General features: G+C 32.5%; 1 protein-coding gene across 3 annotated transcripts in view; it reads left to right on the top strand.

Annotated features, from left to right (window-relative positions):
• Window positions 1-13,332, top strand: part of LOC127716547 (deoxycytidylate deaminase-like) — an 83,257-nt gene that overhangs the window by 47,925 nt on the left and 22,000 nt on the right. Inside the window, exons 1-2 of one of the 3 annotated variants that reach the window (XM_052222770.1) lie at window positions 2,806-2,903; window positions 7,558-7,606. In XM_052222770.1, the coding sequence (XP_052078730.1) occupies window positions 7,579-7,606 (28 nt within the window). In that variant the 5' untranslated portion in view covers window positions 2,806-2,903; window positions 7,558-7,578. Of the gene's footprint in view, window positions 1-2,805; window positions 2,904-2,953; window positions 3,095-7,557; window positions 7,607-13,332 lie in introns of those variants that run through there. The other 2 variants (XM_052222771.1, XM_052222772.1) reach the window with 2 other exon arrangements.

Genomic DNA, 13,332 nt, shown 5'->3' with positions numbered 1-13,332 from the left:
TTGATAACGGAATTGACGATTTACTTGGAAGATCAACATATATGCCCAAGACACTTACCAAAGAGGAAATCCTGACTAATCATATATCTTTCCTCACTGTAGTGAATTCCTAATTTACACAGATGTCATTATAAACAACGGTATATTGCTAGGTCTGCCAAGTGCTCCACGAAACCTCTTGCCAAACTATTAACATCAATTATATCACCAATCAAAGCCAAATTTCACAGTTACTGTGAAACTCCTTACTAAGTGAATCAGATGTGGATACTACAAAACTCGAAAGATCAGTTAGATTACATACAATCTAAGTATTTTCTCTTGCAATAGTATAAACACATCAGACTTTTCTTCACCTTAAGCCCTAGTATACCCCTAAACTAAACTTTAAGAGATTGAAAGAACAAGTCCAACTGTTTCTTTTTATAAAAAAGAATGGCCAATGTCGATATAAATATCTTGTTTTAAGAAGAGATAAATCATACTTTCTGAAAAAACCTCTCTGATTCAATATATATATATATATTCAATTATACCATATACTAAGATTATTTATATATGTAGTTTTTCATATGATGAACACATAATCTTTCAATCAGTTTAATTGAGGTCTGGAGCTGGCATGTCAGTATCTGCTTGTAGTCCTTTGTTAATTCATGTATCATTGTCATTTTGCTTAGTTTCTTCTGTTACCTATTCTGACATCGGACTCGGACTTCTTTCAAACTGAGTTTTACTGTGCGTGTTGCCGTGTGTTTGTTTATTCTACATTGGCTAGAGCTTAAGGGGGAGGGTTGATATCTCACAAAACATGTTAAACCCCGCCGCATTTTTGCGCCTGTTCCAAGTCAGGAGCCTCTGGCCTTTGTTAGTCTTGTATGTTTTTTTAATTTTAGTTCATTTATATGTTTCGGAGTTAAGTGTGACATCCATTTTCACTGAACTAGTACACATTTTTGTTTAGGGGCCAGCTGAAGCCCGCCTCCGGGTGCGGGATTTTCTCGCTGTGTTGAAAACCCACTGTGGCCTTGGGCTGTTTTCTGCTCTATGGTTGGGTTGTTGTCTCTTTGACACATTCCCCATTTCCATTCTCAATTTTATTTGCCAATAAACGCATTACAAAACAAAAATTATTCTTTCTGAAAAAAACCTCTCTGATTCAAACAACAAATTCTCTTAAACAGACATCATCATTTGTGTGCCTCGTACCGATCTTTTGAGTTAAGCCAATTGTAACTGATGTATACAGTTTGTACTTATATTGTGCTGTTAAACCACTGTCCAAGGTTAGGGGATGGTTGAGCAGTCATAAACATGTTTAACCCGGCCACATTTTTAACCTGTCTGTCTCAAGTCAGGAGCCTATAGTACAGTAGTTGTCGTTGTTTCATGTCTGTCATATGTGTTTATCGTAAATTATTTTGTAATAAGTAAGCCTGTTAGTTTTCTCGTTTAAACTGTTTCACATTTTTCATGTCGGAGCCTTTTAAAGTCGACTATACGGTATGGGTTTTTCTCATTGTTAAAGGCCGTACGATAGCCTATAATGGTTCACAACCACTTCATTTTAATCTGGTAAATAGTTGTCTCATTGGAAATCGTAAATTATTTTTATATCATCTAGATACTTGATTTTTTTTTATATTGACAACATATTTGTTTTGTTTGTTACTAATACTTCTCCTTCCTTTTACCGATTTGTGCCTTTATTCATATGAGACAACCTTCATACAGGAGCTTCTCAGGGAGAATGAAAAGAAGCTAGCCTTATATTTAAGTATTCCAAAATTTTGGGACGATGTTGAACGCATCTATCCCATCGAACTTGAAATAAAGAACACCAGAAATACAGTTAAGTCTTCCCTCATATCTTGAATACATTTAGACAATTAACATTGAGTGTCGGTTGAAAACAAAACTTTACGATGATTTCAGCATCCCAATTGAAACTTTTAATTTCTATGTAGAAACATTCCAGCACCGCCTGCAAATGAAGTATATATCTTCGAGTTGATACGCTATTCAAGACTTGCGTTTCCTTTCGTGATTTCCAGAATAGAGCTCAAGGTTTGCTGCTTACAATAAGGCTATTGAACCAAGAGGTGCCATGGAAGTGGAAGTCTTGGTGTGTGCATGATCATACATCATAATGAAGTATTGCTGGTTATGTTTGCTTTATGTCAGACGATATATTGTAATAGACTCATTCATTGCTAACTGAAGTCGAATGATTAATATCACTTTGATTTACATAACTCCAAAAATGACTATATACCTGAAATTTTTTTAGGCACCCGTATATTGATAGTGGACATTAACCAGCCAGTAATAACTCATTATGATTTTATGGGTCTAGGTATTGATAGTCGCTGCTATATTTATTCACAAGTTTTCTAGACTCAAGGCGATTTTAAAAAAGCTTGATATCTTGTATCTATTGCACACTTTTATGTTGAAAAAAATATGTCATCATAAAGTCACTTGACATTTCTTGATGAGGTTGATATTGCAATGACAATTACACATCCCCTCTGTTCTCAAAGTTCTCCATTTATTTATATATATTATTGACGTAAGTACTCCCTATTTTTCCACTCATATAGTTTTATTGCCTTCAACTGAAGTTTAAAGATATATCTTTATTTATTGCATCTACATAATTTCTTTACGACCCTCAATTTATTCATTGCACACATTTAAAGAAACTTATTGAAACAGTGTAAGAGTGAACATAAATTTAAAAAGTTTACCGCAATTTTTATTATATGTTCAAACAGATTCAGTATGTGTTTGATAGATTATTTCATGATGACTTTTATCCAATCAAATTCTAAGGCCACATCATGTTCTCTTCTATGTACTATATAGTATTAGATTGTATTGAGTGTAATATATCACGGAAGGTAAGAAGTGAAAACTTTTTTTTTTACAAAAACAAAATGTGTTATGGAAGGCCGTTCATTTAAATATATTTGCATCTTTTTCAAGCTTTTAAATAATAGAAAGCGATTAAGTTTGCACATTTTGTTGTTTAACTTTCACTTTTGGCGAAAATAAATCCGCACGTAGAGTTGACAAAACAGATGATTATTAAGTAAGTAAAATTATATTGATATGAATTACACATATGTTGTTGACATGTTCATATACCTGCACCCTACCTTATTCCTTCTGAACATGCAAATTGTTTTAGCTATTTCATGATGTTGATATATTCAATTGTTTTATGTATTTTTCTTCCCCAACATTCGGTCTCAAGAGTATCTTATAAAAGATATTATATAGCTAGAAACGCTATTGGCATGTTTTCTTGCTTTTCAAAAAACCCAGGGCAAACATGTTTACACATTTTTTCTAGTAAGGATGAAGTGAAGCAATGAATTGGTTGTACAGATATTCAAAAACACAATGTATCGTCTTGTATTTTCACTTTTCCTAATTCTTTTGTTTATATATATAATTAAGTTTGCACTTCAGCTAAATGAAGACATACTATTAAGTTTATTAATTGTTTGTCAAAAGTGTTCTCCTACACAAGTTCTTGTAATTACCTCTTGCATACCTCTGATGACGTTAATACCCGTACGTGGATAAAATCAGTAGTAGAGATCAAATTCAGATAACTCAATTTTAACATCAAATGCAATTGTTTTCTGTCACGACAAGTTATAGTTTAGAACTAATGTTTTAAAAATTAGGCAGTTCAATGCTTGTAGCCCCTTAAAGCAAAATAATTAAATAATTGTAAAGAAACACAGTAAAAAAGGAAAGCAGGCTGATGATATGTATACTATTTGTCTAAAATTGTAAGAGGTGGACTGGTATTGATCGATAAGAATACAAGGAAAATAGTAAATGAAATTTATTTTAAGCAGTTATTTTTGAATTAGTCAATAAAACCACTTCGTGTTACTTCTGCATATGTGTGCAGTTTTTTTAATATGTGTGATTGAACTATGACTCCAGATAAAACCAGTAGTCATTGCAATCTGGGGTCAACTTAGTTTGAAATAGTTCCGACCTTAGGATTTGTATAAAAGTAAACTGATAAGATTTGTTAAAAATGTAGCTGTTTAAGCATGCCGAATAATAAGATATTGATAAACGGTTGTTTTGATGTAATGTAAGCATATTATCAAGATAACACTCAGTAATAGTATATTAAAAATTAATGTGTACTAGTAAACTTGCATTCAAAGAATTACATACTTGTGCAGTGGCACGTTAAATAACCTTTTCATAAGAAAAGTAATATACACTTTAAAATACATGATGCACACTACCTTTAAATCAACCTACCTGCTGCAAGTAGGAAATGAAAATGTAGATATTGTATACGAACATTTTCTGCAAATCATATGGATACATAATATATATAAGGTTATTCAACAGCATAGCTAATTTTGACGACCTTATGTGGGGTTATATTATTGTTACAGCTATTCTAATCATTTATTACACAACAAGCTTTGTTTGTTTATATTATTTATACCGCTAATTCTTTGTATACACCAAGCTTTGTACGATTTTATTATTTATACAGCAAGCTTTATAAAGATAAAGAGATGAGGTATGAATCCCAATGAAACAACTATCCACCAAAGTTGAAATAAAGTGGATGTAAGCAATTATAGGAAACCTTACGGCCTTCAACAATGAGAAAAACCCATACCGTATTATCGGCTATAAAAGGCCGCGACATGAAAAATATGAAACAATTTAATGTAGTAAACTAACTGCTTAATTTATTACAAAAAAATTACAACCACTGAACTACAGGCTCCTGACTTGTTACAGACACATACAAAATGTGGCGGGGTTAAACATGTCTGTGAGCGCTCAACCCTCCCCTAACCTTGTACAGTGGTGTAACAGCACAACATTAGAACAAACTATAAAAATCAGCTGAAAAAGGCTTAACACATCAGATCGATACAAAGCAGAAAAACATCAAACATAATCACAGACTGGACTTGGTAGGGTATTTATCCATCCCTCATCCCTAACAACAAAAGGACACTACGTACAGATCTGAGAGTACTCGCAGTTACTGACAGCTAGTTGAAAGCCAATAACAACTAATAAAAACAAATTATGTATCTAAGACCAAATTATCAATCAGTACACATCAAGCATCCAATGGATTTAGTGTAAAGACGTCACCAACAGTCAAAGAAAAACATGAACTTGTGCAATGCCAAAATGCCAAACGATCGACCGATTGTAGTACTGTTAAAGTGCATTTGTATGATTTTAATTTACTGATAACGAAATCAATATTTATACCAATAAAAACAATATTCAAAGATCTAATTACATTTAAAATAAGTTTATTTAAAGGATTGATAAGTTTACCCGGATCGTATATAAATTTCCGGGCTTCATCAACATCATCACCGTAAAATTTAGGATGTTCTATCCTGAAATAAGTTTTTTACAGGTACAGCCAAACTTGCAAACCAAATCTTTGTATATATGGAAGAATTTAGTAAAAGTTTTAAGTAATTTGTGGTAACGAAATCCCTGACTTAATAATTTTCCAAAAATGCATAGATTACGCTCATTGAAATTCAAAACGTCACTACAGACACTGGCATAACGAACGAGTTGGGATATATAAACACCGTAAGATGGTGCCAGAGGAACATCACCGTCGCAAAAGGGAAAATTTACAATAGGGAAAGAAAAATCATCCCTTTTGTCGTAAATGTTTGAACGGTTGTATTATATATAGCTAATTAATTATCAACCGTACAAGCTTTTTACGGTTACATTAATTATAAAGCCTTTTCTGTATTATACACCAAACATTGTACGGTTACATTATTTACACAGCTATTTCTTTATTATAAAGTTATATTATTTATACAGCTAATTGTTTATTATGCACAAAGATATTTGCGGTTATATTATTTATACGGCTAATTATTTCTTAAACATCGAGCTGTGAACGGTTTTATTATTTATAAAGCCAATTATTTATAATACACCAAACTTATTACGGTTTTATTATCAATAAAGCTAATTATTTAAGTATTTCCACCATTAAACCCTAGGCTTAAACCCAAAAACAAATGTCACACAGTGACAAAATCAAAGTAAGTTTATTTTAGTAAAAATTTAAGTATTAATTTGAAATTAAGAAACCCTGGCAACACGGGCATTTCTCTAGTTTGGTTTTGTTTTATATACGTTTTCTTTTCATACTTTTTAATCCATTCAAACCTCAAAAGTGCGAACATTATCGTGGACTCATGGCGATTGAGTTTTGTAATATTTTAAAGATATTTGTGTATGAAGACAGTATTGTGACCTCTTGATATACTTTTGATATTTTGAACACTAACAGTTTGTTTGCTGGTGACGTTTAACAACATTTAAAAAAGTAGAATAACAACAATACCGAACTCCAAGAGATATTCCTTTATAAAATGGCAAGATAAAATGCTGAAACACATCAAACGAATGGAAAACAACTGTCATATTCCTGACTTGGTACAGGCATTTCCTAATGTAGAAAATTGTGGATTAAACCTGGTTTATACCTAACTTAACCTCTAATTTGTAAGACATTCGCTTAGAATTCCATTATATTGACAACAATGTGTGAGCAAAACAAACAGACATAATAGGTAAAAATGTCAAAAGTTGGGGTACAGCAGTCAACATTGTAATATAATCTTAATCACTATAAAAACAAATAGCTATTTCAACAACATCAAAAATGGCATATAGAGACTCTAAAGACATAGTACATAAGCACAAATGAAAGACAAGAATACAAAAATGACACAAGCACAATTACACAATGGCGGGATGTATAAGTACCGAGCCAATTTGTCATATTCAATTGATTTTTCTTAGCATAAAAACAGGAGCAATTGTTAGACGACATATCTTATTTTTGGTTTATTTCTCTTCATCCTTAATTTGAACATAACTGGTTGCCAATATTTGTTTTCGAAAAACGAAAAAAAAAACAACCTCTTGAAACGCGCATCTGATGCACACAATTGAATACGGTATATATATATTGTTAAAATTGAGAATGGAAATGGGGAATGTGTCAAAGAGACAACAACCCGACCATAGAGCAGACAACAGCCGAAGGCCACCAATGGGTCTTCAATGCAGCGAGAAACTCCCGCACCCGGAGGCGTCCTTCAGCTGGCCCCTAAACAAATATGTATACTAGTTCAGTGATAATGGACGTCATACTAAACTCCAAATTATACACAAGAAACTAAAATTAAAAAAGATACAAGACTAACAAAGGCCAGAGGCTCCTGACTTGGGACAGGCGCAAAAATGCGGCGGGGTTAAACATGTTTTTTGAGATTTCAACCCTCCCCCTATACCTCTAGCCAATGTAGTAAAAACAAACGTACAACAGTACGTTGTGTAAACACTTGTGAGTCATTTCTGCTGGTATAAAGATTATAGATATTATAATACATTTCATAATATCCGATTGAAATCAAGTATGCATTTGTCTAGGGTATCAAATTAAAATATATAAGTATTATAATGCATTTGAAATGTTCTCTTTGCTTATAGGACAAAGTATAAATTTGAAGAATGGAAGCACCAACAAATCAAGCAAAAGGTAAGTTTATATGTCACAGTTTTGCAATCTTGATCTCTTTATGTTTAATAGAATTATAAAAGTAAACATAAATTGTTCCTTTGTTTCAGTAGTTACTTTTTGAATAAATGTTCGTATGCTATATGATGCAAGAAATCGTCGATTTTGATTTGATTTGAGCATCTAAAAATCAAAACCTAAGAATAGAAAACAAATTGAGCAGTATACAGCCAAAATCATTTCTTCTGTTTATGCATGTGGACTGTATAAATATCAATATTTTTATGTTCTAACCATTTGCCTAAGTGTAACCCATGTCTGCCATTTTGTAATCCAACAAATGTCCAGACTTTTGTTATCTTAATATAAAAAATAAGGAGACACATGACAGATATAAGCAATGACAGGTACGGCCTTCAACTAGTAGAAAACCCCATACTGTATACAGGTATAGTCAGCTACTTAAAGACACTAACATAAAAAAAAAAAAAAGCGGACTAATTTATCCACAAATCAATTTCCGAAAAAAAAAAAAGACAGACCAACAAGAACCACTGAATTACAGGCTCCTGATATAGGACAGACACATAAAGAATGTGCCGGGTAAAATTATATAATCATAATGATTCATTACAGATCGAGGTTGAGTTATTTGTCAGATTATCTACTTTTTGTGAAAGTTTAATCCTATTGATAAAAAGAAACCTTTGTACTTCTCCATAATGCAAAGCTCAGATTCCTTGCCTGTGTTTCGGATTTTCAAATATTTTGGCCTCGAGCTCTATTGAAGAGACTTTTATTGTCGAAATACAATCTGGTGCATAACAATTTGTATCGTTACTGTAATTATTATCACTGGGTCGATATCCCTGCTAGTGGACTGTTAGTCCCCGAGGGTATCACCAGCCTAGTAGCCAGTACCATATATAAGTATGCAAATACGGCTATTGTGTTATAAAAATTGGCTGTAACAGTTACAATGTTTTGGAATTTATTTTTAAATTAAGGAATAAATCTCCGTCATGCACAGCTATGTTTTCTTGTCCGGCTTTGGTTATTCATTTGTCCTTTTCGGTTTATAAGCATTTTAAATAAGTTTTGGATTTTCAAATATTATGTCTCCGAACATCCCCGAAGAGCGCACCTGGTGCAGGAAAATCAATACAGTTAATGTTATTCCAAATTGTTTCAATATGATTGAAGATATTTTGGTTAGTTTAGATTCATTAGTGAATAATGATAAATTACAGATCAAGTCAATGTTTCGATGCAGATGTCTTGCTTTTCGAAGATTCACGGAGTCCTTTTTTCATTCCACATGTCAGTTCATTCGTGTTGTTCCGAGGAATGGAAAGTTGGCAATCAAATAACAACTTCTTATTTATAAATTTTCGGACAAAATAGTTTGCCTGATATTCATATGATGAAGACATAATCTTTCAATCAGTTTAATTGAAGTCTGGAGCTGGCATGTCAGTTAACTGCTAGTAGTCTGTTGTTATTTATGTATTATTGTCATTTTGTTTATTTTCTTTGGTTACATCTTCTGACATCAGACTCGGACTTCTCTTGAACTGAAATTTAATGTGCGTATTGTTATGCGTTTACTTTTCTACATTGGCTAGAGGTATAGGGGGAGGGTTGAGATCTCATAAACATGTTTAACCCCGCCGCATTTTTGCGCCTGTCCCAAGTCAGGAGCCTCTAGCCTTTGTTAGTCTTGTTTTATTTTTAATTTTAGTTTCTTGTGTACAATTTGGAGTTTAGTATGGCGTTCATTATCACTGAACTAGTATATATATTTGTTTAGGGGCCAGCTGAAGGACGCCTCCGGGTGCGAGAATTTCTCGCTGCATTGAAGACCTGTTGATGACCTTCTGCTGTTCTATGGTCGGGTTGTTGTCTCTTTGACACATTCCTCATTTCCATTCTCAATATTACATACATAGCTAAATGTAATATTTGAACCCTATCGTTATTTGTTTCTGTTAATATTGACTCCTATCTCATTTTAATTTATATATTTAATTATCTTGACAACACGACAACATGACGGCAGATGCGAGCATTCATCTCGACTTTAGAACGAGTTTGCTAAATATATCAAGTCAACATATCGAGATACTTATGTCGACATGTGATAATTATCTCGTAAAGTCGACATAAGATGTAATTTAGTCGACATAACGCAAAAGGTAAGTCTACCTGATGAGATAATAATCTCGTCAAGTTGTCTTAATTATCTCGACTTCACGGCGGCTGAAATGCATATGATTGTCAATTAAACAACTAAAGAGCAGAGTCTAAATGAAGCAGGTTAAAGCAACTATGGGTCCACGTATGGTCTTTAAAAATTAGCAAAACCCATATCGTATAGTCAACATTATATCGTATAAATGTCTCTATATATGTATATATATATATATATTAATAGTTTTGGTGATGATTCTCTTTTTTGTTAAATGTTCTTATATCCAATGAAATCTCTTTCAACGTGGTACCAATGAAATTTTTTATGACCCAAGGATGTTCTTGAGGCATTTCCAAATTAATAGTAATCTTTAAAGTTTTATTGCGTAAGAAGGAAATGTAACTGACAAATTTTTATCATTTTTGTTTGTTTTTTTTTGTGCAGGAGCAAAATAAACTTTTGAAAATTATAGGTCTTCGTAAAATTAATTTTGTACCAATAAAATCCGTGCTTATAAATAAAAAATACTTAAATAATTAAATAATAAAGGTTGCGGTTTTGTACGTTACAGTACAGTTATACAGCCCTTGGATGGTGTAAACTTAAAAAAAAAACGTGTATGGTGTAATGGTGTATGGAATATGTTGCAATCGTAGAAGGTGTATGGTGCTATGGTGTATTGTGTAAAAGAAATGGTGTAATGGTGTAACGTGCGATCGGGAATGGTGTGAATGGATTGTGTACGACATTTAAAACTATGCAAAATATTGATAAGAACTGATTTTTAATTTTATACATTAGTTTACAATATTGTGATCAAAATTCGTTTTTTGAAATAAATAAATAATTTTTTAGTCGCACGCTTTCTTTGAAATTAAATTGCATTATGGTGTAATGTGTAAGGTGTATGGTGCAAAGGTGTAACGTGTATGGTGGAATGGTACAGGGTGTATGGTGTAATGGTGTATGATGAATGGTGTAATGGTGTATGGTGTTAGTGGGAAGTTTACACCATCCAAGGACTGTAGCTGTATTTCGATTTGGCGTATATATATCTCGAGCTTAATGGTCCTACATGTATATCGACTGAAGGCAAAGGTTAACAAAAAACAATCCTGATGTCTTGTTCATAATGTGAAATCGGTGTTAAATGAAATTAATTGATTAAAAACTGATCATTCATTTAGAAGTTGGGATGCCGCTTGCCTTATAATGGATCATTGGGGGTACATGTAAAACATTTAGTCGAATTTGATCAAATGAATGAATGTCTTAGCTAAACTTAATTCGAAAAAGAAACCACTAAAATGCTATCTTTTCTTTTTAAATCTGAATTTACCTCATGTACAGTTTATAAGACAAAACACCTAATAATATTATAACGCAAAACGAGGTTTAAAATGTAAAACTTAACTACCAAAAATACCGAGCGCAATGCATATAACTCTTTTATTGTTCCCTTTGCTGGGAGAGTTATACTTCTGTGTGTTGCACGTAAAAAGAAATCTTGTAAAATCTTAAGGTGTCGGCAGATGAGCTATTTCAATTAACATGAATGACAAAATTAATGTCCTAACCACAGATATCGATACATCTTTTCAATAGGCAATCTTAAATTTTCACCGTCCATTCGACTATTCATTTAAAATATATCACGGTAGGTATAATGTCCGACTGAAATCGAGTGAATCGGTGCACTTTCTCGAGTGTAGATCAGTTTTTTTTCGAGTGATATCACATGCATTCCGACCAATTTATTGATATTTCGCAAGTATAATAGTTTTACTACTGACTGTTCATCTTATTCTGAATAGTGTAAATATTTTGGGCACAAACTCCGCACAATTACCTTGAATTGCACTTAAAAATTCAGCCTTTTACTCTTTCCGTGTTTTTTTCGAGAGCAACATTTAAAACGTGAAAGTTTTTTTTAAACCCAGTCCGGTTTTTTTCAAAGAAAATTTGAATAAGAAAGAAGGCAATATTTGCTTTTAAAACTGATTTATTTTCTAGTTTATAATTGTAGTTTAGTTAAGCACAATATTATATATTCCCAACAGCCGGACACTGCAAATCCCTGATTTGTCCGTTAAAACCCCGGATTTAATATCTGAGAATGAAGTGGAGATCATTTCTGAGAAAGCCGTCCACAGATGTCGCTGCGCAGAAAAATATTTCCCCTGTAGTTTTGTGAAATTTTAAGAAACCAAACGTATAATGAGCGGTATACATGATATCCTAAGTTTGAAAATCATTTTAAAAATATAAGAAGTCAAAAAAGTAATGTATCGTTGAAAAAGAAATTCTATTCAATAATTTTAGTCTTCAGAACCGCCATTTTTCAATTTCGACTGTCATTGACAAATTTTCGGCTCGGGACGAACTGACACAGGCCTGGTTTACATTGGAAAAATAAATATGACTGATTTATTTTGATAAACTGGAACATGGAGAACAGAACTCGAATGGTCCTATGACGTTTCCATTCGTTGTTTACACACGATCACAATTTCAGTGCACATCACAATTTGGTAAAGCCCATAAGGACATCATATTATTCATATCCAACTAAGTAAGACATCACGTGACTTCGGTGACGTAGCGAACCGCCATTTTGTGTCATTTTGTTCCACATAAAATGCATAGGTGCTTCAATAAAGTTCAATTTTCTCATTAATCTGACACGTTTTCTAACTTTTGCAACTATATCTTTGGTATTCGAACAAAATTCTACCTAAAAATATTAGTTCTGACAGTTTAATTTTTTGATTAAATTATAACGTCACTGGAGATTCGTAAAAATCCTACTTTTTCTCGTATTTTCCCCGTTGACTCAATGGTAAATCTAGCGACCCCATGTCTACTTGTACATCAAATTCACAAATTCCGTAAGTGAAAGTAATACTTTGCAACTCGATTGAGAATATTAAAACATATATCTGGCGAAATATTCTGCTGAAAACAGTTTAAATCGAAAGGAAATTACGTCCCACATCGATTAAAAAAGTGAATTTTTCGGGATTTTTCAAAATGGCGGATGTGTTTGGAAGTGTTGCATGTCTTTTTATACATCTTATAATTTTCATGCAGAATTCGTGCTGTTTCTGTTCGTTGATATTTTGTTATGTTTGATTTCCAAATTCCTTGTAAAAACAAAATCAATTATTGCAAGTGTGAAGTGAACAAAATAGTTACCACTGAAATTTGTAAGAAAAATATTTTTCATTATTTTAAAGATTTTTTTCCGTTTTTTTCTGTATAATTTATCTTAATATAGAAAAATAATATATTCTTTAAAAAAACACACATGCACAACAATAAATAAATGCTCTGTACCTATTAAAGTAAATGTCCCTTTTAAGTTTCTATGAACAATATGACCATACGAACAGGTTAACTCAGAATTAAGTTACATAACACAACATTGTCAGGTAATCTAAAGGTATCGTGTCAAACCTAAAGCCATCAGGTGACATTAACATCCTGTGTACACATATATTTTCAGAGTTTATTTTTAGTGATATACACTGGTTTTCTAAAAGGTACAAATATATAA

This window comes from Mytilus californianus, unplaced genomic scaffold (genome assembly GCF_021869535.1).
Source record: "Mytilus californianus isolate M0D057914Y unplaced genomic scaffold, xbMytCali1.0.p SCAF_9, whole genome shotgun sequence".
In the NCBI taxonomy this organism is placed as follows: Eukaryota; Metazoa; Mollusca; class Bivalvia; order Mytilida; family Mytilidae; genus Mytilus; species Mytilus californianus.
This window is presented reverse-complemented; position numbering and strand designations above follow the sequence as displayed.